Source organism: Dromaius novaehollandiae, chromosome 1 (genome assembly GCF_036370855.1).
Source record: "Dromaius novaehollandiae isolate bDroNov1 chromosome 1, bDroNov1.hap1, whole genome shotgun sequence".
NCBI lineage: Eukaryota > Metazoa > Chordata > Aves > Casuariiformes > Dromaiidae > Dromaius > Dromaius novaehollandiae.
Window position 1 is genome coordinate 185301247 of NC_088098.1, and position 25997 is coordinate 185327243.

The 25997-nt window shown below is 36.6% G+C and overlaps 1 protein-coding gene across 5 annotated transcripts in view; it reads right to left on the minus strand.

Moving 5' to 3' along the window:
• VWA8 (von Willebrand factor A domain containing 8) overlaps positions 1–25997 on the minus strand; it is a 187204-nt gene that overhangs the window by 31326 nt on the left and 129881 nt on the right. For all 5 annotated transcript variants that reach the window (XM_026099176.2, XM_064504817.1, XM_064504816.1 and 2 more), the window contains 7 exons: positions 25688–25752; positions 25462–25587; positions 24616–24725; positions 22394–22548; positions 20383–20584; positions 14681–14762; positions 12026–12230 (listed from right to left, as the gene is read on the minus strand). In XM_026099176.2, coding sequence (XP_025954961.2) covers positions 12026–12230; positions 14681–14762; positions 20383–20584; positions 22394–22548; positions 24616–24725; positions 25462–25587; positions 25688–25752 — 945 coding nt within the window. The remainder of the gene's footprint in view (positions 1–12025; positions 12231–14680; positions 14763–20382; positions 20585–22393; positions 22549–24615; positions 24726–25461; positions 25588–25687; positions 25753–25997) is intronic.

A 25997-nucleotide genomic window follows, 5' to 3' on the forward strand; every position in this document is an offset into this window, starting at 1 on the left:
AGATAATACACTTGCTCAAGAGTGGACCTGCCCCCTCCTGTATACTTTCAACTTTACAGTAAGTCCCATCAACTTAGTTTCTTTCAGTAAGATTTTTGACTAAGCTTCTCTCTTCCAGAGGAACCTGTGCTGTTTCTTTATATGCTTATAGCTATACATGAACTGAAAAGCTTTATTCATTACTGTGAAGATTTCACAGGCTGTTGTGCATATCACAGCTACGTAAAACAACAGGCGAATTCAGTCTAGTAGCCTTGAGTTTTAGCTATGAGGTAAGGGTCAGAGCAGAATAGCTGGAAAAAATGTGAAATCTTCCTTCTAAGACTTCCCATTGATTTCCAAAATAACCACCAATTCCAAAACAGTCATGGCACGCATTTCTTTTGTGCATTGTTTAAACTTGTTTATATATATATTGATGATTCATTATCAGGGAATGAAAGCACTTTTTTACTTTATCAGCCCCTGTTTGGGCAGGTTCTTCTTTAAAGTTTTCACCACACAAGAAGCTGAACTGATTCTTTGCTAGGGCTATATATGTGAATCTTATTTTACTCTCTATAAAGCCCAGACTTTCAGTACTCTTCAATGATCTTAGTCCCTGGCTTAAAATCTCTTTTGCTCCTAATCTTTTTTTTTTTTTTTTTTTTTTGACTATCTTATATTCTCAGGCACATACACCAATAGGTAACGAGTATAATCCAAAGGACTAAAATGCATGGAGGCTTTGTAGATGTTCCAAAGCCAATAAAACAAACAAAATTGTAGGTGAAAAGTACATGAAGATTGGAGGGAAGAAAGATGCTAAAGGAATGAGTTTTTCTGAGGGGGCAAGAGGATGAAGTGCTTGAGCGAAAATGAAATGAAGAAAGAGCAAATACTTTGTTAAAGCTCTAACATAATTTTCTGGTCCTGCCTCTTACATATCTATTCCTCTGTTTAGCAAGGGCAGCTATGCAGGAACAGAACTTAACACTCATTTTACATTCAGTGAAAGATACATGTTATCTGAACAACTCTCTCTATATCAGGTCCTTCTAAGATGTATGAATAGATGCCAAACAGTTATACATGGCTACACTTCATTTTTTTTCTGATAATACTGGGATTTTATGAGCCAACTGGATAAGGGAAACTGATACAAACACTGAAATAATCTTGTCATCCTTCATGTAGCAATGTAAAGTAGATATATAGGTCCAGAGAAGTCACTTACATGATTTAATGCACTCAACAACACAATGTAACCAGGTGTTCCACATCTGTACTGTATTTATGCCAAATGCTATTAAATACATACCAACCTGTAACAGGGGCCATTCTGAAGATGAGTCAAAGGGCGTTAGTTTTGTCTAGACTTAAGCTGTTCAGAAAAACTATGGTAAGGGAAATCCATACTGTGTACTAACAACCAAGTCTGCTGTGTACACTGCTGAGTGTAGAACTACATTCATGTCACTTACGTGAATGTGGGGTAATTGTCGCATTCTCATACAAAATCTTCTAATCTAATAAAAGAAACTCCTGGAGAGCACGGAATCACTGGCATACATCACTGAGTGCATGGCCCAACTTGGATACTTTCATTAGCCCTCCGTAAAAGACAGGAGCTGAATTTGCTGTGAATCATGCAGCTGACCCAGATACAACGTGCAATGCCTCTACAAGGCACTGTCATAGCTATGGGAAGCAAGGAGTTTGCAATAACCCACTATTAAAAGTGTGTGAATTACGGAGAGGCCTGCTGTGCTCTACTATTAAAATGATTTGTCCTACACTTACACCAGCTTTTCACTCTAATACACGTGTTGTCTTTGCAGTTACTGTACTTTCCTTTTGAGCTTGGAATGCATTTTATTCTAAAAGTTTACAAACTTTCATACAGCTCTTAGACCGTATGAATAAAACTGATTAGAAACATTGACAAATTTAGGTTGAGCTGTTTTCGTACAAGTGAGCTTAACAATATTTTAGCACCCAGTAATTTTAATCATGTACTGCAAAGAAACTGAGAAGAAAAAATGTCTTTAAGAAAAGCTTCACCACCTCAAAGGCAGTGTTGGCTGCATTTCTGTACTCTGAGAAGTGTTGGTTGCCTTCAGTTTGCTTATGCCAAACAAATAATAAACATAATAAAAGGAACATTCAATATGTCACATTTATTTGTCTGGTGGCAATAAAATCATTCTATTGGCTGACATTGTATGAGATTCATTTAATGAACTATTCAAAGTACCTGTGGATCGAATATACACTAATGTCTGAATTTCTCTATTGTTAGCATGTTTATAATAGTACACAAATTAAGCAGCAAATGACACTTAGCAAGTCAACTGAAATGAACACTTAAGTATGCCTATTAGTCAATCATTCAAGTTCCAGAGTATTCATGACCTGCAACACTGACATCTTTTCACCCGCTCATTTTAAGTCCACACATCAGCTCCTTATTGTTCAAGTCTATTACATTAAACTAAGGACTAATTACCAGAAGTTCTCTTTGTTGCAGGGACAGGGAATCTCATCTATTGCTGTATTTTCCCACTTAAAATTCTCTTTATCCCTGAGAATTTCACACAGGACATATAACCAACAACTCCCACTGTCTTTGATGCCCATACCTGCATCACAGCCTTGTAACAAGTTTATTCTCCAAAACAAGGGGCAGAACATCTACTTGGATTTAACAATTGGCAGAAAAAGAAATCATGGTTATGGGTTAAGAAATTTCTTTTACCTTTTGTAAACAAAGATCAGGAGAGGTTGAAAATATTTCTACCTTTGAACAGAAAAGTAATAAATGAGTGATAACTTTTAACAAAATAGGGAGGGCATTTGACTGTTGTTTCTCCTTGACACAAACTGGAATGCATTTCTGATGTAGATTCATTTTTTGGCTGTAGATCTGTCACCTTACTCTATATATGACATGCTTCTGTTCAACACAGGAAGTTGGCTAGAGAGTAGATGGCCTTTTAATGCAGCCGCTTGCTTTTGTATTCCGTTTTGGTTAACTTCATTAAAATTCCTGAAGGGAACAAGATGTGTCAGTGCCTCCCGTTCAGGAGCGCTTGCCAAAAGAGCTCCTTTGCAATGCTCACAGCAACAAAAGCTATTTTCTGCTTGAGGATGGGAGAGGAAGCATTGGCTTCTATCGGGGGTGACCTGCTGCATGCACAGGAGAAAGGAACTTTCCCCTGCTAGTTTTAAGGCATCTGGCCCTGATGGGACTAACCATCTAATCTGGTCCTCTTACACAAGACACAAAGCTTATTTTAATACTCTGACCTCAACTTAAAAAAAAAATGGGGAAAATCAGAAAGAATACTCTAATTCTGGACTAACATACTGCACATGCAAAGGGATGTGAATTGTACTTTAAAAAACAGACTATATCTCTATCCTGAAATTTCTCCAAATTAAATTTTTCTTATCCTTTCCAGTCAGTTGAAACAGTGCCAGCCATTTCTTACAGGATTTTACATCTTCAGAATGGAAATCTTTTGTGCTCCCCTGCCCCGCAGTCTGAAAACCTCAGTGTTACCCTAGGGCGTATTTAACAGCTCACAGTACATCCTTTCCTCCAACACATTCTTTATCAGCAGCAACATGCCGAATTTATGCATTATTTTGTTGACGGGCATACAAAAGTTCCAGACCAGGCTGTTTGGACATCAAAGGCAAATCTGCTTGTTTCATGTTGGTTTTGCATTCTATTGTTAAGCTGATTCTCCCAAAGAGAGAAAGAAAAAGTTGTAGAATCAAAATGAGAATATAAAACTAGTGAGAAAAAGGCAAGAACAGGCAAAAGAAATCTCATTACTTTCATTACTTTTACTGTATCATATATGCCTTTTTTTCTATTTTGCTAAAAATTAATAGCACAATTTCTATTCATGTGAATGGTGCAAAACTGAGCCCACGAGTCATATTTCCACAGAAAGGAATATTCAGTATTAGACACGACAATAATAACGTATGCAATACATTACATACCTTCAATTCTACCCTGAAGTAACACTGCTGTATAGAATACATTTAAAGGCTTTTTTATTCATTTTGGTTTTGTATCTTGTCTGCAAAACTTTGCAAGAATTCAAAGTGAAATAATGAAGCTTTATTCATCATATGACTCCTGTGAACATTTCCCTCTAAAAGTAGCCTTTAAAATTCATACAGGGAGTAAACTTATCTGTCTAGATTAGCAAAACTGCTCAAAGCATCATTGCATTAATGAAATTTTGGATTTGTAAAATAAAAGTGAAAACACAGGTAGGTTAACCTGAGTGGGAAAGAGGTGGGGACTTGGAGTGAAACACATAAAAAGGGGTGTCTGGCTTGCAACTGAAGGAAGTTTTTATACATCAGCTAAGAAAACTCCAAACATGAAAAGCTGTAACAAGTGCTGTAGGTCATCTTCTGAACTAAATGCTGTCATTCTAAGCACTAGCTCAGAACCTCTCCAGCATTTGGTCCCTCAGAGTCTTTTGCCCATGAATATATATTCTGTGGCTTAAATGAAATGCTGGATGAAGTAATGATAAAATATTATACATTTCTTCTATCTCACAGATCCTCCATTTTGTTAACACCTGTGTAAATTCCACTTTCATCTGTTATTATTAAAAATTTCCAAGTCTGTTCCTTTCAACTGAAAGATGTGAGGTCATGATCTTTCCACTATGCTAATCCACTACAAAATATGATCAGAGTAGACAAAGTCTGGCTTGGTTATTTATCATTACTACTACTCACCTCCTAACTACATCACTATGGCAGTTTATTTTACTGCACTAAAAACTCTATGAAATTAGAGGATGAGTTGGTTATACATGAAAGATGGAAAATACTGTTTAAAGAAATTTGAGGTAAACATTTCAAAAGTGTCTAAGTGATGAAGAGAAAGCTAATGTTTTTGTAACTTGTCTTTTTAAGCCCCTTATGTAGTTGCAAAATATTTTACCCACAGTGCAAAGCACAACAGAGTTGTTAACATTCAGCAAGCTTTGCAGGCAATACCTTCCACTGTCCCTGCCATATCTCAGAGCATAAATTCAAAGAAGTGTTGTGATGTTTAGTAAAATTAATCAACATTTGAGACTGAGCAAGTCCACTGAGCTGGCCTCTTTCTGGGGCCCAATCAATATTTGAGCTCAGGCATTTAGAAACAAAATGTTTAGTCACTTCTGTATTTTTGATTTTACCATAAAGATACAAGGATCCATTTATTTTGGAAACATTTACTATTATAAACATGGAAAACTCTGTATTCAGTTTCTTCTGGAGTAACTTGAATAATCCAAACTGGAAAGGAAGGATAAGTGAATAAAAGGCACAGTTAGGAATGCTATGGATAGAAAAGTGCACGGACATTGCACTGTCAAAAAAAAGTTGAGAAAAAGCACACATGGAAGCAGAAAAGCCTTTCCTGAACAGCCCTAAGGCCTTGTCAAATCTCTCCTTAAGTAGAAGAGACTTACTAAAAATTTTAACCGTTTTGTTTTATAGGAAAGCCTCCTATATCTAATACCACAGTAACAGATGATTTCATTTAAATTTTCCTCATTTGCGTCCTTTCACTAATTAGACAGCAAGTTTCATAAGAGCGAAATTATTAGTACACATCTGTTTTGTTCTGACAGCAGGCTTTCACCAGCGTTACGAGCTCCAGCCTCTAAGCTGGCAATGCTCGCTGGTGCACACTCTCTGAAAGGCGAAAGATGGTGTGTTGAGGTATTGTATTTTCTCCCATGAGAGCTGTGGTCTTTCATATTGCTAGAGGAAGAAAGAGCAACTTTGTGCTGGATCAGCATGCTCTAACAGAACGTTAAGGTTATTTCCACCTCTACTCTTAGCCTGTTGGCTCTAATGAGACTGGAAGATCATTAGGAAAGTAAACGTAGTTTCAGCTGGAAGATCTTTAGGAAAGGGAATGTACTTTCAGAGTGATTGTACAGTGCTTCCAACGAGCGCCTGATTTCACCTGAGGACATTTATACCAGAAAAAGCAGCTGAAAGAGAATTGATGATCCTTATCTGAGTTATTTTACCCTGTAGAGAATTTGAGAGTTGTGAACTTATCAAGCTCTGTGGGTTCCTGGCTTTCTTGTCTCACGTTCCCCCACACTCAAATGCCTTGTTTCAAAGGACAGGATCTGCCTCTTACTCCACCACTTTGCTAGGATGAATCATGCAGTCCAGGAAAAGTTCACAGAACTAAACTGACATCATTCACTATGCTTGGCAAGAAAAACCCAAACACCACCCCACTGAAAACTGCTAAAGGGCAATGAATAGTTGGGGTTGGAATACTTGCCGTTCATGGTCCCAGAATGGCAAATGCTATCAATCAGTACCTTGTAATCTACTTATTGACTTGATAACTTTGAATCTGGAGTATTTCAACTTTTTCAGGATCCCTTGTTTTAGTTTTTGGAATAAAACCTGCAGGACTGTTGAATGCCATCATATGGCTATTCCAAACTCACAAAAATTCTCCACTGAATATGTTTTTCCCAATTTATGGGTTTTGTCCTGATAGTACTTAAGACAAGAAAAATCAGTGTTACTAGCTCACTGGTACCCTCATGTGGTCAGAAGAAACATTTGGTCAAATGCAGAAAAATATGAAACATTTTGTCATTAGAAATACACAGGAAAAAAAAAAGGACAAGCAACACTTGTTAAAGGTCATGCTTTTATCACGGAGCAAGAACTGCATATTGCTGGGTATCCAAGTCACCTCCATCCTAACAGATTAAAATGTGACCAAGGAAAAGGAGACTGTGAATGCACCCACCAAAAGTCTGGGTAAGCTGTGTTGTAGCTCTGTATTATGCACACACCAGCCAAAAAAAAAAAAAAAAGAAAAAATACACACAGAAGCAAAAGCCAGACAAAAGGCATGACGTGTCAACAAGTCTTTTAGCAGGCTGACTAGGAAGCAGGATTTGAGAAGAGGGGAAAGTATTGTAGCATTCCTCAGAGACAAGTGTGTGTGGGGCACAAGGATCCCAAGATCTTTTCCCTAAACTGCTCTACAAACTATTTTTCTAAGTCCATTTCCTATTCTTCCTCATCATGAAACGCAGTTCCTGAAGGATTGGGTACCTACCAAGTTATAACAGTCTCTTGACCTAATTCTAATTCAGGAAAGTTAATGGCCAGGTATGACTTCTGGGCAAAACTGAAGTTGCCTGCTTGACATGCATTTTGTGTGTGTGTGTGTGTACCTGTGTGTGTGTGTGAATGTATACACACAGGCATACAGGCACACAAATACATATATATACATGCACACTCACACAGGCCTAACTTAACATGATTGAATTTCTTCTAACTTTTACAGGAAATCTGACATTTTGGGAATTATAATAATTACTTTTAAAATGTACTCAACTTTAACTCCAATTTAACACCAGGCTTCAGTTGAAATAGGCAAACATTTGTAGTGGTGGACCTGACATCCCGTAACAGCTACTCAGCATTTGCTGTTTACCTCATCGAATTGAAAACAGGTGAAACAATGGGTTGCAGAAGTCTGAATCTTGGGAACCACTACTCAGTGCTGCTGAACTCATCAAAATGCTCTTTAGGCATTAGACACGTGAACAAAACATCCCTGAATTTTTCACCTAATGGTGATGAACACATACATATACACTGCACTTTTTAATTACTGACATGAAACACAAAATATGTCTTGCTGTTGTTCACAGGACATAGCATAACTTCTGTGTTCTGTTAACATTTTTGAATGCTGCTATGAAAGCAGTGAAGACAGCCATTTAGATCCGAAAAAAATCCATGCCATTTCTTGGGTTTTGCTGAATCTATACTCATCTCAGCTGGGCATGTTTTAATCTTGAACAACCTAAAGTTGACGCTTGTTTCCAATAGTGGCTGCACTGTGTTTATATGCAATTTTTTTGCCTAGCTTAGGTACGCTTGCAGTGATCACAGTCTTACAAGATACTTTAAGAACATTCAAACCACTCAGCTTGGCAACACAGGTACAAAGCACGTTTATATATCCTTGTGGGTATATACTGCATTTATTGCACCTCCGACACTGCAGTGTAGACACACAGTATGAACCCAGACAAGTCATCTGCCTTCCTGTCTCAGTTCCCTCCCCTGTAAAGCAATGATAACACTTAGTGGCTCCATATGTTTCAAGAATTACATATTTAAATGTTTAGGGGTGTCTAAAGGTAAACAATTATGGATGGATGAATTAATGTTCTCACCTCTCTGTTTAGCTAGTTGCAAAGATTCATTCTCCATGGAAACACTGTATCAGTAAATTGTTAACTACTCACAGCAGAAACCAAAAAGAAGAACATGTCTCTAGTGCTACTGGGAAAAGGAATCTCAATGTAAGATAAATGCATTCATTTTTGACATAAAACTATGCCCTGTTAGTTCCCCAAGGCAGAAGATCAAGAATGACGTCTCCCCAAACCCTAATCTAAAGCCATCTTTATTCTTATATATATTTCATTCATGTATCCTTTTAGTGCCAAAGCCTGGAACATATTCAAAATATATCTAAGTCATGCTGAGTAGTCCACTTCTAGGACCTGTTCTAACAAAATAAACCTGAGCTGGTACTCCTTGAATTTATACATGCTACTGCAGAACTGTCCCTAGTGCATTTGCCATTCAAATGGTCTGCATTTGTCATTTGTCATAGTGTTAAGCAAAGAACTTTTCTCATCAATACGTATTTCTGGATTCTTTCCACCATCCCAATTTTGTGATGCTGTCAGCTGTAACATGACTTAACTGTTGACTTTTTGCTAGAGAACAGTGAGACCAGGTCAAGTCACAAAAGCAATGAGGAAAAAAATCAAGAGAAATTCCAGGCTTCTTCTTGTCTGCAGAAGCAAGAAGTTTCATACGAAGCAATTGTCCAAGTAAACACCTTCCCTTGATATGTTGACTATTACTGATAGGCACTATGTGAACTCCTTCATGACATGGGCAGTCCAAATGTTTTGAGTTGTTGACCAAATGGGTATAAAATTGCCCTGAAGAGTCCTCACTGCATCTCCTACATGTATCCTCTGGACTGACCCAAATACAAAGAAGTACAAGATTAAAAAATCTTGCCAAGAGAAAAAATCTTGTGCTGAGAGTAGTACATCAGCCTTGAGACTAAAGAGATTGGATGATGAAGATGTTCCATTACTGATTTTTTTACAGCACCTGTATTTGTACACTGGGTGAGGATAGGTGCAATTTTTCTATCCAAAGCACAAGAAACTTCCAGTAGCTGAACTATCAATCCAAGGTACTTTATTTTTAAGTAAGTTGGTATTAGCAAGGCTGGTACCCTCTCTACTCACATTTGCTGTATCTTTTATTCACCCAGTCCTACAGTATGTGAACTTGATGGTGCATTGGCTGATTTTGGATCATTCGAGTATCCATGTGAGCTCTTCTAGCAGATATAGTCTGAGCCAAACATTTCTGGATTTGTAAATTCCTGAGGAAATAGACACCTATACAGCGCACCGAAGTAGAGTCCATGTAGGTGTGGATGTTGGGTGAAAAAGCTTTGCTGAGGCTGTGGTAGCTTGGAGGAAAGAGCAAAGACGCATCAATGGCAGCTTTTAGGGAAAGGGAAATTGGAGAGAGGGGAGTGAAATCTAGTGATGCATGGAAAACTGCCCATTCTGTGGTTCTGCTACAAAACGATTGAGAATGACGGCTTTAGTCAAGGAATTAGAGATGCTTCATTAGACTGCAAGATACTTAACAAGAATCTGAGCATGAAACATTATATGTAGAATGTGATTTTCATACACTTATATGAATGAATCAATATGTGGCTGAAAAATATTTCCAATTCTGTAAACATGGGTATTAGTAAATATTTAGCTGCAGCTTTTTTAGCAAAATAATTATCTCTAGATGAGGAAATATGGGAGTTTTTGCTAAGCTTACCTTACACAGGGAATCTACAAGGGTATGTTTTCAGGCTAACAGGATCCTTTCATTTCCAGAAATAACTGTCTGAATAAAGTACTGCTTTTATGTCTAGGTCCACAGGAAGATTGAGTTAGGCCCTTATTTCCAATTAGCAGAGCATAAAGTTTTCACAGAAACTACATACCCATCATCGCATGAGAAATTTAAGTAAAATAAATAAATGTAAGTTTTAATTTACTGTTTATCACTCTGTATTGCCTTTATAAAAAAAAGTTTATTTCTTAGGTGTCATTGTCTTTCCATTTAAAGTAAAGCGTGTAATGTGGAGTATAGAAGTTAATTGTGCAAGTTTGAAGACTGTATAAGGAGGTTTCCTTTCAGCCCTTTAGTTTAAATCAAACAATATGTCATTTTAAATTCTGATGAACCACTGACTGGGGCTATATATATCCTGCACTGACAGAGGAAAGAAGATGACTCCTGCATCTTTATCTTATATCTAACTAAAAACCTGAAAAGTGCCTACTAATTAGAGAGGCAGACTGTCAGTAGAGAGAATTTCTACCACGAATCTTGAAAATTGCTTTGTGACTGTGGGAAAACCTTTTAGCCTTTTTGTAAAATGTAATGGAAATATAAAACTTGACATTACTAGTTAGATATCTTAAAATATTCTGATGATGTATACCTTCCAAGCCAGTATTCTCTACTATTTAGTTGACTATGAATGACATTACAGTAACACTGTTGGTTAAAACTACATCAAAGTTACTCAAAAAGATTTAAAAAAGAATGAAAAACACTATTAAAACAAATAAAACTGTCACTACTCCTCCTTACCCTCTCAACCTGAGCAGTAGATGAAACTGGGCTGATAAAAAATGACTGCATCTGACCATAAGATGGTGCTGTTGTTACTGTGTTGGTATTAAAAATGGCACTGGTAAAGTAGTAAGTAACCACACAAATGTGCTACCAGATAACTGTTTTCTTTTCACATGACTTTTATGAAAGGCATTTGCTGAGGTCCAATAGCAAAAACATGTCAGTTGTTGCACAAGTTTATATAGTTGCAGAACATCTTGTAGAAAAGGAGCTCAGTGTGGGAAAAGAGTGGAAGAACTATGTTTTCTGCCTAATAAATCTCACTCACACTTGAAGTAGCTGGACACCTTGTAAATAAAAACTTAGATCTAATTTAGAATAGACTCAACCTGTTTTCCCATTTTCTAATGTTCTGTAAAAGTGATCACAGAAATTCATGAAGCAGAAATATCCAACAGAAATAAACTTAACTGTAGATAGAGACAGGATCTTCCTAGCTAAAGGTGGAGAATTCAAGTCCTCCTAAACCACACTCTGGTTCTTCAAAGTAAAATCATGTCCTCTCCAATCACCAACAACAGTTAAAAACACAGTTGTTCAGTCCTTAATATTACCTCCATGTTGCAATGGGGATCATACATATTAGCCAATACATTAACGTCTGTGCACACATATCCATGCACGCACAGCATACATGTATATGCTGTACATTTTCAACATCTGCTTAAACATTCCACCTGAGAACATGGCTATATTGAGACACTTGTAACTGTGCTCAGCTGGGAGGATTTTCAAAACCAGCCAAAACCACTATTCTGAGATCAAGGCATTTTCCACCTACGTTTCAAGTTTCTTTTCTAAAGTACAAAGGCAATATTTTTTTTCCAAAATACATGAAATCTGGAAAAATACATGCTTTCCTTTAAAATTAATTTCACTACCTTACATTTTGAAAGTTGCAGTTAAAAATCAGCATGAGACAAAGAATTAATTTACATTTAATTGCACTGTATTTTGGCAAAAATACAAATACTGCAAGATAAAGAATCAGTCAGTAACTGTAATTACAGGGGTCATAAATAAGCTTTCTCATTGAGCTATTGATTTCTTTTTTCAATTAAGACGTTTATTCAATTTTTTCTGTAGGTATATTCCTACTTCATGGTGTTTTTCAACACAGCTCTCCCCCCACCCCGCTCCCAACTGAAAACTCATTTGGGCCATTTTGTTAAATAGTTTTCACTTCAGGTATGGAAACTCCTACCTGCACAGGTCGACCATCTTCTTGTCCGATCATGTTCCTCCAGTCCTGCAGCGAACGCTGTAGGCTGTCGAGCCCTGTCTCCCAAAGTCTCACGCCACCTCCCATGTCCACACTAACCAAACCTACTTTGCCCAGAGGTGCCAAGAGAACATCTGTATCTGAGATCTTAGACAGCCAAGATGTATAGGGAGAGAGAGATGCTGATCTGAAAAACAAGAATGAATGTGATTTACCTCAAAGCTGAAATTAAACAGAGGTTGAAGAGTGAGGCTTTTTTCTAAATTTCTGTAGATAAGGTGGCAATTAAAATAAATTATATCCCCATTCCAAAAGGAACCATAACTAAGCCCTGCAAACACACTATTTTATCTGAAACATGCTACCTATTGAAACTGGAAGAGACTGAAAGATACCTGCATATTAATGCAAGCACTATAAAAGACCAGGCTGAAAGGGAACATGCTGCCTAACCCACGGTTATATCCCATCTGTCTCAAGCAGATCAGTCCTTAAGGAAAATTATAAAGTATATGGAAAATTTAAAAAATGTGTTACAGTGAAACATAAAAGTACAAAAGAAAAAGAAAAGAACATGACCTGGACACTGAGGAAAATATCTTTCTATCAATTTAAAGAACGACCTCTCTCGAGTGCTTTAACAAAAGAAGATTTAAATACTCATTTAAAGACAGCACAGCTTTGGGTGCAGAGAATCTCAGCACTGTTTTAAACAGGCAGTCAACTTGCAGACTTGCAGATAAACACTGTTGAAACAGGGGATCTAATAGCCATATAATATGAAGGCAAATTTGGATAAAGTAGAAAAGATTCTTTGTACTTTTTCAGTACTGTTAATGGCACACATAATGACTTGGCAACTGGCACTAATTAATGTGAGGCTAATAATTGTGGAAGAGAAAGGAAGCAATAACACTTGGATTCAGGAAAACACAGTTAGGTTGAAGCCCTAATGAAATGAATGGAACTTAATTACTTAATTAAAACTAACCACATGTATAAGTGTTTCCCTAAGAGACAGGATGCTTTCCTGACTAGCTTGAATGCTTACACTCAAAATGGGAAACTGAAATACCTTCCTATGTCTTGTTTATTAATATGAGTTTGAAACTGGGAACTAGCATCAGAAAAAAATTAATATTATTTTAGAAGACACTTTGTAGGAAAGAGACCCCAATGTAAAATAAACACATATGCCTCTAAGACTGAAATTGCCATGTAATAATTCAACTGAAGACAAGATATCTTAGCATTTGACCAGACTAACTGTTGCAGAAAGGAGGAAAGTATTTAGGTTTTCACTCAAAATTATTCATATATATGAAAAGTCTCTTTATCACTTCCTAATGGAGTTTTTTTTAAATCAAGACTTGCGCTTAAGTTTATTTTGTGGTAAGTAGCTTAAATCCTCGTATTAGCTTAAGGCTCATGATGCTGAAGTTTGGCTTTGCAGTTTCTAATAAAGTCACTGTGTAAAGTGTTGTTCTCTCTATATATATTAATGCCTTACATTTCTGAATGACTGTACAAGATGTAGGCCAATGGATCAATTATAAAGTGAAGAACAGTTCTGAAACAAAGATGTCTTCTTAAGGAAGACTGTGTTAAGGTTGCAAGTAATTCGAGGAAACCCATTCACTATCCATTTTTGAAGAAATTAAGACTGTCCACAAATTATATATGCTACAAAAAGTAGAGATAAATAATTAGACTTTATTAGTTCTCTATTAATTCAAAAATTCAACATATAATTAATGAAGCAGAATTCCTTTAAAAGAGAATCAAATAATACTGTCAAAGATAATACAGGACAGGATTCTAAAAAGAAAAATCAGTATAAAATTCCCGATGTGTGTGTCTCATATACATGCTCCTTACATGTGGGATGTTGAGAGGCTTCTATTTAAAGCAGAAATCTTTTATTATTATTATTATTACTATTATTGTGGAAAATTACAATTTGTACCCAAATATACTTTTAAAACATAAAATATTTGTGAATATGCTCTGTAATGGTGACAGGTAAATGTTAAAACCACGCAGAGGCCATATAGGCTGACTACTTCAATCTATTTATCATCTAAAATTCTTGTGAGGGAAGTGATGCATATTTTACAAAGGGGAAATAAAAAAACAGAGAAGCACGAGTGATTTCAAATGTGAACTTTATGTTGGAGCAGAACTTGTTTCCTGGTTTCCTAACATCTAACGCAGGATAATCCTGCCTGTCTCTGTTTGATACTAAAGATGCAGAAAATGGGAAAGAAAGATAGCATAAAATGATAGCAAAACGAAAAGAGAAAAGACAGAGCATAAAGTAGGTGAAGAGGGAAAAGGAAGTGAATAGGATAATCAGAAGACAAAGCTACCTTTGATATTAACTAATTAATTACCACATTTTCAATGGTATCAGCTAGCAAATAGATATGAATTTTTGACAAACAATATGCTAAATAGTTGCAGAATTTTACACATTGGGTATGAATTATTCCCACAACACTCAGCAATCTGATATGAAGTAAATACTGACTTTCTACATCAGAGTCATATTTGTTTATCCTGAAGTAATAATACAAACTAAATTCTGTTTGCTCTTCCTGTAAGACAAGAGACTGCTTTAATCAATAAATCAGTTACCTAGGAATAGCAATATATTTGATTTTCTTTGAGTTGAGATCTGTTACTTCCAAGTATCCAGCAGTTTGTGGCGGAGTGACATCTAAAAATCAACAAACATGTTATTTTCCTGCTGCATGATTAACTGGTTATTGCATTTGCATTTAGCAGATTGAATTTAAGCATTTCATTATAGAGTACCTGTCAGAAAATGATAAGCTTTCACATTCAACACAGGAGTGTAACTTGCAAACACTGAATTGTTTTACTATTATGATACTCAGCAACCAGGCAGGCACAACTGCAAAAGAGCAATGTATTTGTACAGCAGATGTCAAAATTACTCACAAATATAGTCCTACTCTCAAAAGCACCAATCAGGCATTATTGCAATCCCTAAGTCACTGCTTTTTTTCTGTCATAGAAGATAATGTCAGCTGTATGTCTGACTTAAAAAGTGTATTGAGGAACATTTTGAAACTGTGTGCTTATAATTCCCACCTGAATATCAAACCAAGTGTTTCTGCCTTACATTGAACCACTTTTCTTGCAGGTAGATTCTCAGTATACAAAGGCTTAAATAAATTTATAGTAAGCAGCCCTAGACTACCGGGCATTTACTATTTAGTCTGTGAGACAGTTTAATGATTGTCTGTTGCTAATACTAGGCTTCCTCCCTCAGAAATACATGAGAGACAGTGTGTGTCCGTGTGTGCATATGTGTCTGTCTGTCTATACCGGCTTTTGCAGACACGTGAGCATACTCTGCCTGGGCTCAGAGTGGCTTTTCAGTCACCTGCATGGAGTAGGAGGACTAAGCTCTGCAGAAGGGAAACCAGAAGACTGAATCACACTACATGGTATGGATACAAAACATCACTCTCAATAGATAAAACTCTAGATTTTATCTGGAACAGCATATCTCTCACTTACTTGAGCTGAAGAAGAGCCTGTTGCTACCTACCTGCAGAAGTATTGGTGCTTGCACACAGCACACACACAAAGGAGCAGTAACATCAGAGGTGTACAGGGATCTAACATTCGAACAAGTAAAAAATAACCCACAAGAGCACCCTAGGCTAGCTACAGTAGCATATCTGCTGACCTTATTGATCTTTTGTAAAAAATATAAATATCAAACACAGAGGAAGTAGCAAAAACAAATGGTGGAAAAGTTACAGGTTTGTGGGTGACAGCACTTTCTGGTTTGCCTAGATTGTGTTAATGTTTACAAATGTGCTCTCTCTGGGTGGTAAATGGAGAATAAAATGCACATTAAAAGTTCTGATGAAGATCTAGAATGTGTAGATGATACTGAACAAGAAGAGATAGAACCATAAAATCATTAAAAATTACTTTGATAGATTAGAGAGATAACACAAATCAACCAAATTAAATTAGGAAAAGACAAAGGACTGCAGAATAGGAAGCTAAAGGAAGAGAAAGCAAAAGTTTAAATGCAACACAGGAAAAACTGCCCAGGCCTCAGTATGGCAGTCAAAGATCTTACAGTGAACAACATACAAAGTACGAATCAGTGGGGCTATGCTGCTGCCAGAGCAGAAAAAAAAGTCAGGTCTTATATTAATATGAATGTATTAACATACATATTACAAATATGTAACATGTAACAAATATGAATATATTAATATGATCTAAACAAGTGCAGTGACTGTTCTGCTGAGGCCTGGGGGAGAAGAATACCTAAGCCTATGTCTAGACATCAAACTCAAACGAAAATGTAAACACATGAGAAAATGCCAGGGGTGATAATGAATATAGTGAGAAGTTTAGAACAGATGGACTGTAAGGACAAATTTAAGGGACAAACTTTTTGGTCTAAAAAAAAAAGGACTACAGGAAAAATAAAACACATGTCCCATAGTATTTAAAAGACTTCCATAAAGAAGGCAGTATTACCCTGATTGGGTGGACGTAAGATGAATAATTCAGCTTCTTTTACAGCAAAAAAGACTGGATACTAGGAAAAACTTTCATAATATAAGGAGAGTGAAGCATTGCAATAGGCCACTCAGGGAAACTTTAGAATCTCCTTCAATTGAGGTTTTTAAGATAAAGGTTTGACAAACATCAGTGAAGAAGAGCCTAATATATGTCATCCTATTCCTATACAAACAGGTGGACTAGATGACATATTGAGGTTATTTCTGTAATTCCGTGTGTTACGCTACATGTCGTTCCAGTAACTAATCAAGAGTATACACTCAGTAATAGTCTGTTATTTTCAATTCATATACGGAGACTGCTAAGAAGCAAAGTAAATATTTGCCCTCAAGTAGCCCTCATTTCTATAGCCTTGTTTTTAGAGTAAACATTAATATTTACTTCTCGGATTCTGCCATGATCTTGTCTGAGTTTATATTCTGTGGCCATATATCTATCTGGCTAGTTTCTTTTTCAAACATCACTACTACCCTAGTTTACAGTTCCAATAAAACATAAAGGAAACAATTTCTTTGCTTGTTGTTCCTGGAACAGCTTGGGTAATAAGTATTGGAGCGTGCTGGAGTTTGGCTGAGCACTTTGAATTATTAATAGAAATGGAAGGCTGTGTGCCAGAACTGACCAGTTGTCCAAGAAGATGGGGAAAAAAGCCTGATAGATAAGCAAACTGAAGCAAGAACATTAAACAACTTCTCAAAGCAACATAAGAAGTTAGTGCAAGAACGTCAAGGGACTGCCACTTGCTCAGTTCTACGTAACAAGATGCCTTCGCTTCTAACATCTCCCAGGAGAGGATCCAAAGGCTTAAGAATGAAGCCTTACACAACTTATTTTCAGGCAAGCAACTATAGGTTTCCAGTGCAAAAACAACAGCACAGAAGAATTGTCTACAGGCCACTATGAGTTACATAGCACAGTCAGGAATGGGCAATACCCAAATCTCCAAGGCTCCACAGCAGTATGTTAAGCAGCTACTGGTAGCTGTTACACTTACATTCAATTAAATAGTCTGTGAATCAGTAAGATGGAGAGGCAAACTCCAGAAGAAACAACAGCCTAGCAGAAGAGGTTGCAAATACTGGATCTCAATCAGGCACAGTAAAAACTAGTATCATATAATCTCACCTTCCCAGCGTGTGCATGAATGCATGTCTTCCTTTCCTTCTCTCTCCCCTTTTTCACATGGAAAGATTTTGGACATTCACAAAGAATTTCTCTCTTCTCTGCTCCTCCCTTAATAATTCTTAACATTTGACTGCTACTCAGATTTGAACTGATATTTTAATGGAACTATCTACATAACATCAAAATCATGTTCCTGAGATGTAGTGGTCAGTTCACAGCCCATTGTTTTAGATGGGGAATTAGGATTGTTTTTCTTCCTTCACGTATATTACTTTATATTTATCAAGGCTGAATTTCATCTGCCATTTTATTGCATAGTCAGCATTGTAGTCCTGTAATTCTTCACGGTGAATCCATTCTACCATGGAGAATACTCAGGATCACCAACAAACAATGTCACTTCATTGTTTGTTCATTTTTCCAGGTTTCTCATGAACATGCTGAATAGCACAGGTCTCTTCAGGATTCCACTCATAGTTCCTCCTCCATGGGGAAAACTAACTATGTACAGAAAAAAGAAAAAAGTCTGAAGTCCTGAAAAAAGGCTAAATAGAAAACCTAGAGTCCTGCTCAAGTCTAATTTAATCATATCAGTAAGGTCACATTAAAAATGATTCAGTTAAGATCAATTTCTGCAATTCATAAATTCAAACGTGACTTGGAAAAGAAAAATCAATAATGATCTTAAAGATGGCCTTGAATCTTTCAACTTACACGGCCCCAAAGCACATTACAAACTATATCTCATAAAATTTTCTACAAATTTAAAGCCATCTATCACTATTCATGAGCAAATTTCACCATACTTGAGGGGAAAAGTTAATATCTTGTTCAGCTGATATAAATGAAATCACTTGGCCAGACAGAAGCCAAATCTCAGACACAGAATTTGCTCAGGTCACTGGTATCCAGGCTTCTTCCCTTCATGAAAAATATTCCCTGTTTTTTAATTATATTACTGTAGTGTTCTAAATTGCTAATATGCCACAGCAACTTAAAATGTTTTTATAAATACCTGCTGAAAGATCTCAGTTTTAGGTCTTGTTTGGAAGCACTGTATCCCTCCTTCCCTCCCAAATGAGTAAACAAATTGAACAAAAACTTAGAAGATATCCCTTCTGAATTCTTATACCATCCACTTCAGTCTGCCTGCAAAAAACTGACCCAGCCTGATTATTTAATAGTTTATGAAGTATGACAGCATTACAGCTTGAGGTGGCGTAATTAGTTTGAAGATATTCATGCTAACTCTAACTATGTTTTATGTAGTTTAAACTTTTCAGAAATTAACCATTCCTTTGCAAATCTAGGTGACTCCATTTTTCTATCCTGTTTATATCCTTGATTTTGCTTCTTTAGTCTAGTAAATATTTTCAGCCAACTATTTTTCTATCCTTTTTGTAATAAATAAAAGGAATTCTCTACAAGGGAAGCTAATCTGTGTTAAACAAGGGCAGATATATTAAATTGTTTATTTCTGAAAAGTGGGTTAATTTAGAATAACACAAATCAGGAAAGCTTCTTCTGTAAACTGCCAATCTACAATAAATGAGCATTTCAGATTTTTTTCTTTTGATAGTGATCTTTCTTTGGAGACTTCTAGAAGTAATTAATGCAAAACTCACAAATTCTGTGATTTGGCAGTATTTAGAGCATTTTTAGGCACTCTGGCTAGAGAAGGTAAAGATACAATGGTAACAGAAAGCTTGGCATGGCAGCATAAAAATGTCTGAAGGTCCACAGCTTACACCTGTTTTATCAGTGTACAAGTGGAGGATAGTTTTGCTATACGTGAATGGTGTTCATGCTCTTGTACAAGACAAGAACTAAAAAGCCTGGGTCTCTTCAGTCTCCAGAGAAGGCAGAGGGCAGATGTGACTGAGGTTTATAAAATCGTGAAGGGGATAGTTCAGATGAATGCAGAACTGTTAAACACTGAACGCTGCAATGCTAGAAGGAGGGGCACTTTTGTGTTCATCACAGACAGACAGTAGTGAACTTGTGAACTTGCTGTGGAGAGAGACAAGTTCAAAAAGGGCCCAGACAAATTCATGGACAATCCATAAAAGGAGATTAAAAGGCTGAGGCAGGGATGTCCCCTCCAACATCCCTAATAAAACAATTGTCAAGATTGAGGAAGTATGAGGGGAAAGAAACTGAAGAAAGTGGCCGGGCTCACATGCGCTTGCTAGGTAGCCTCTCCTGTTGCCCATGAGGGCAACAGAAAATTGAGCCAGACAATCGGTTTCACAAATAAGGCAGTTCTTATAATTGTAACCTGTGTGTCTGTCTGGCACTGAGCACAAGCTGGGAATACTGGTGCAGGCTCATTGCTGAACTGGCACAATCACATCCCTGTAGCTGGCTCCCAGTGTGAGCAGTGAGATCCCATCTATTGGGATATTCACAGTGCAGGCAGCCAATTCATTCCTCAGAGGTACAATTTTGCACATTTAGTAAGGTCTGAATTAATTTTAAAATTAGCAAAATGCATGTGACTACTCTCTTTTCTCCTCAGATACTTGCTTTATAATTCCTTAAAAATGCTTTGTAAAATTTCATGAGCAATTGCAGTTTGAAAAACAAAACCAACTGTGTATAGTTGTTGCAACAGAAGTATATGAACCTCTTACCTTTTGGGTAAATGTCTTTCAAAGGCACATCTCCAGGTGCTAAAATTCTGACTATTTGATTAGAAGCCAGTAAAGTTACACAATTGGTTTGTTTTGCAGCTCCTGTTTTCCTCCGGGCTCCATAATAAAATGGATCAGAAGGAGAAGCATATCTGCGACTCAGAGAGGAGTTTCTTTTCCAGCTATACACTTCACTGGGAGACTGCAAGAGAAAAGGATTCTATTGAACAAAAATTTCCATTACTGAACCTATGAACAAACTTTTTGTGATGAATTCCACTTCATATCCAATTTCAAATCAAATGTAGCTACTGTGGTTACTTCTCATGTCACCACAGGACAAGGAAAACACCTGGATTATTTTGTCATTAAAACTACCTATAAAGCAGTGACAAATAACAGACCACCTATACAAGCTTCAGTAAGTCAGGCTGACGATTTGGAGCTGAATCAACATTTTTTTTTATATTCAACCAGAAGCAGAAAGCATTGAAATAGACTCATCTGGAACCAAACTACATAGAAGGGTTTAATGTAATGAACTATTACTATAATCTAAATTCTCATTATTCTAGATAAATGCAAACAGATATTTCAGTCCTGAATCCAAAAGTAGACACTAAGGCTTGGACTTGGCTCCATGTTCAGAGACATAAATACAGGTATCTACAGGTGAGCCAGATGCTTCATCTCCCATATAGTCAATAGGGTCTAGAAAGCAAATCATTTGATCTTAATACCTCTACATTTGGTCAACTGAACACTGCTACTGTAACTAAGAGCTTGGATACCTTGCTCATATGTAAACAGCTACATCATCAACACCCAAACTTAGGGGACTTAGGGGTCTGAATCTGGAGTTTTTTTCCACCCCTAGATTCACCTTTAGCATTCATTCTTCAACATTCACAGGTAAACACATTAAAACCACACTTAAAGCCACATATCTGGAAAGACAAGGCCACAGTCTAAATCATGGAGAACAAAGTGATCTGGCAGCAGTATCAGTATTGAGGGGTGTAGCATCTGTAGCACTCCCTCTTCTAGGTTGCCTCCTTTGCCTAATAATGAACTCATAGCTGTTTTTTAACATACACATGAAATAAAGAGCAAGTACAATCAATCTGGTAATATAAATCTAAATCACATAAAACTCAAAAACTAACTGCAAGGACACAGGGAATGTCCTACTATCAATGGTACTTTCCTGAAACATTTTGGATTTCAGCGTATTTTTTTCTGTCATTTGGCTTTTCCAAAATTCATTCTGGTTAATAGTGAAATTTTCTAATTTGCACCAACACATTATGCAAACATGACATACAATCATTTATTCTCCCTCTTGATGTATCACTAAACAGTAAACATAAATACATTCAAAGAATTAAATGTACCTCTTTTATGTCCTCTGTGTTTGTCTCCACTCCTTGCTACAGCCTTAGTCAGTAAACTGTTAAGTTTCACTTTCCTTTCTGGTCCTTTTCTATTTATGTCACAGGATTTTTGGAAACAGAGTGAGCACAACTACATGCAGTATTTATACTTAATCACAACATTAAATAGTGAAGGGCGTTATAGCTTTGTTTCCATTTTCTATAGCTTGTTTCTTCCTCTTAAATCTATAGTCCTGATAGAGGCTGCATACTGAGCAAAAAGGTCAAACTGAATAGTCCAAAATGACTATCTTCTTTCTGAGTAGTTATATTTAATTAAAGATCTATCGAAGCACATTATTTACAAAATATTCCTCTAACCAGCAATATCTGGAATTCACCTACAATGAATTTTGTCTACACTGGATATTATGTTGACTGGTTTCTTCTATTTTTTCAAACTCCTCTGAAGTCCTTTTAGATTAGACTATCGGAACAAATAACAAACATTCCACAAATTTATCACTTACTGTCATTCCCTCCTTCCTCCATATCATTTGGTAAACAGGTGCTTGTATTCTGGTTACAGAATAAATGAGATCATATTACTTCATTGTATAATAATGCTGAATATTTACCAAGAGGTCTGGGAAACCAATAACAATAGTAGCGTAATTATGTTCATCTGAGAAAATCCTGTTGGGGGAGCTGATCTTTTGTCCCACAGCTGCACTGAGGTTTTCTGAAGATAGCTGGTCACTTGAAACTGCATGCGGCGCACACAGTTCTGACGCTAAACAGAGAAATTAAACAAAATGAAAGTCATTAAATCCAGATGTGCAATGGGAAACAATATTAACTGTATCAGTGCTGAGCACTAATCATTGCTACTATTTTGAACATAAATTTACTAAAAAGCAGAAAATGTGATTATACCGCACTATAACATAGAAAAAAAAGTCAGGAAATAATGTTATGTTTCTAAAGTTAAATGCTTATATCAGGAAATACTAGTTTTGTAGGTATTTGTAACACTTAATTTTGCCCTCTACTATGCAAACAAGGGAGAAAGCCTGTGGAATAGAACAGCATGTGATCATATCATTAAAGATTGCTAGCGTGCAAATGCACAAAGAGGCAAAATGTGGGTTTGCACCGTAAGTGTCAATTTGACATTTCTTGGTGACTGTCTCTGGCTTTGCAATCAAATATTTATGTTATTCATAAGAGATTTATGGTAATAATGGTCTAGTTTTCTTTCTTTTTAAGCTAAGGAAAACCAAATTTTATTCTGTGCAAATGTAACAACCCTTTACTTTGCCTCAAATTATCAACACAGTCAGAACCCAGTATCTTTAGCTCTGCAGCATACACTGCTTCTCTTGAATCAGCACTCTATCTCCTTTACCTGGCAGCAGGAGAAAATCTTTCCTTCTTCAGAGGATGAATGGGCTACTGGTTTGGGTCAGTGGAAAACCCAAACTGGTCTACATTTTCTTAATTCCTCTCCACAAGTTCTGCCTCAAGAGTGAGAACAGGCTGAAGATGTTATGTTCTGGGTTTAGTGAATGATTTGGAAGAAGTGAAAAGGGAATATGATGACTTATTATATTGGAAGATTAAAAAAAAAGATAATAGAGGATAAAAATAGCATGAAAAGCAGGCAGCTATTAATTGCTCACAAGTACTTCTAGACTGGAAATTATAATAAGGTTTCTACCCATCTGAGGAATGATATTCTATAATGGTTTCTAAATAAGGTAGTAGGAGGAAGGAAACTACTGCTTTCTGATGGAGCTCGATAAGTTGATAGAGTAAACTGTACAACAGATAAAAAAGATTCTGGATATTTAAGCTGTGATAAGTCCTTGGTATCCAATTTGTTGATGTTTGTGTAAAATAAGCCTTATTTGTTGTTTGTCAATAATATTTGCTTGTATCATGTTTACACTATGTTAATCTTATTTTTCATACTTATATTTGTCAGCCACAAGGATCAAGAAGAAATTTTTCACCCTTTAATATACATAAAGTTATTTCTTTATTTTTCCTTTCTCTCTTAGACACACTGTGGATAGGCCAAAGCCTATAAACTGTTAGGTAGGATGCGTATATACTTCCAGTGGTATTAAACAAAGTAAAGATTTTGTGTACCTTGACCAAATGCTCAGGGTTGAAAATGCCATCAAATCTGAAGGTAGACATGCTATCCCATTTCCTTACTGGGCAGAATGATGACCATTGACAGTTTCTGCCTTTTTCTGTAGCATAAGGCATGCTTCACTTCCTAGCATCATCTGTGAATTTCACTGAACAAATTCCCCCTATTTTATAAAACAGGTGTGATGGCTTCAGTGACCTCCTGCACACTTTTATAAACTGTGGCTTTTGCTCTGTATTAAAAGTATGCCTATTCTATGTTTTGAAAAATATATTCTTACATATTTTGGGGTTCGAAAATGTCTTCTAGCTCATCTGAATGTGTATAGCACACCTACAACAGTGTACAGACTGGACTCATCAACATATTTCATCCCTTCTACTCCTATGTTCTAATTCCTGCCTAGCTGTCTTCTGTTCTTTTCCATCCTATATTCTTGTGGATCTCCTAAAAGTCCATAACTGAGGCTACAAAATGTTACAATGAAACAAAGTTACTTTATTCAAACAGCCTGAAGTTTGAGCATGGAATCTGTCATGCTTCATGTAATATTATTATTAATCAAACATGATAAGGGGAGGAAAAAAAATCAGGAAGGTTACTCAGACCTTTAAAGTAAAAGAGCCTTGTTTGTGCAGCTGCAAATACAGAAATGATTTAAAAAAAAAAAAAAGAACGAGCCAAGCTTGCATTCAATACCTGTTGTTAAGCCAAATCCCATGTCAGCTGGCTCTTCACTCAGTGCATACAGCTGGCAAACCTCACTGTCTTCAGCTTCCATATGGGCACGCTTGGTTAAAAGAAATTTCCTGTAAAAGATACATGTTTATAATAATTCCTGATTAAACCTGTAACTCTAAACAAAAACTTTAATTTTCTGAAATAACAGAGCCATTCTATGTTTACATAACAAGGTTATCAACACCTTTTCCTAAAAATAAATATGATTTACCAAACATCTGTGAGATAGGAGAGGGTGAGCCAGCCAGAGGCAGATTTGCCTTCTGGGAACTATTTACACACTTTTATTTGCTGCGCATGTACATAAAAGTAAGAAAGCAAAGTATTATTTCTTTCATGTGACTATGAAATAAAGCAAGCAGGCACTAATCCTGGACTATGGAGCTGTACTTTCAAAGCTAAGTCCACTAACATTCTCATTTCCAAAGATCAATACCACCTCTTAAAAACAGGAATTAGCATGCACACAGTCAAACCTACTCTAGATTTTCAGAGGCATAAATTTAAATAGGCATATCCTTTGCATTTTTTACTTTGCATGCCTACCTGCACTTTCACCAAATCTGCATCTGAAACACCAACTGTATGTGTCTAGCCATTCGTGCAAGCCAAAAAAGCAACTTTTGTGGCTCTTTTGAGAGATACCTGTGCATGCAAACATCGGTCTGAGGGTTCAAATATTCGTAATTTATTTGGTGCTAATACGATTTCTGGCACCACATGGTCTGAGACCAGGATTGAAGCTCCTAAACATAACCTGAACACAAACAAGAAATACCATAAAGAAAACCAGGCTTAACTGACCGATTTGTCTGGTTTTCCACCAACAGCCACCGATCTTCAGCCACCAGGAAAACCGATTTGAGCTTGATTGGAAGTGAGATGGTATGAGTTTGACCCTCCAGTACATCTAATACAATAAGGCAATTTCTGTAAAATTGGAAGCCAGGAAAACAATAATTAGATACAGCTGTACACGAGGAGGTCTATTAAAAACCAGTATAATACAAGCATGTAATTTAACTCTCACCCTTCTTCTTTGTAGAACACCAGCCAGTTTTTGTGTGAAAATTCTCGGCACATTTTGTAGTTGCTCTATATAAAAATATGTCATACAGCAGTTAGGGTTTGTTAGATCAACCTCAGTGAGTTCTCCTCACTCCTTTGAAAGTGTACCACCTTTTTCCTTTACTTAGAATCACTCACTACATTTATTACTCTCAAAATTTATGAGTCTCAAAATGCTATCTATCCCCTCTTGTCCCAAGTCACATAATTGCATCATAATTGAGTTTGGTATTTTGAACATAATCCTTTGCAATAAAATATTCTGTTACTCC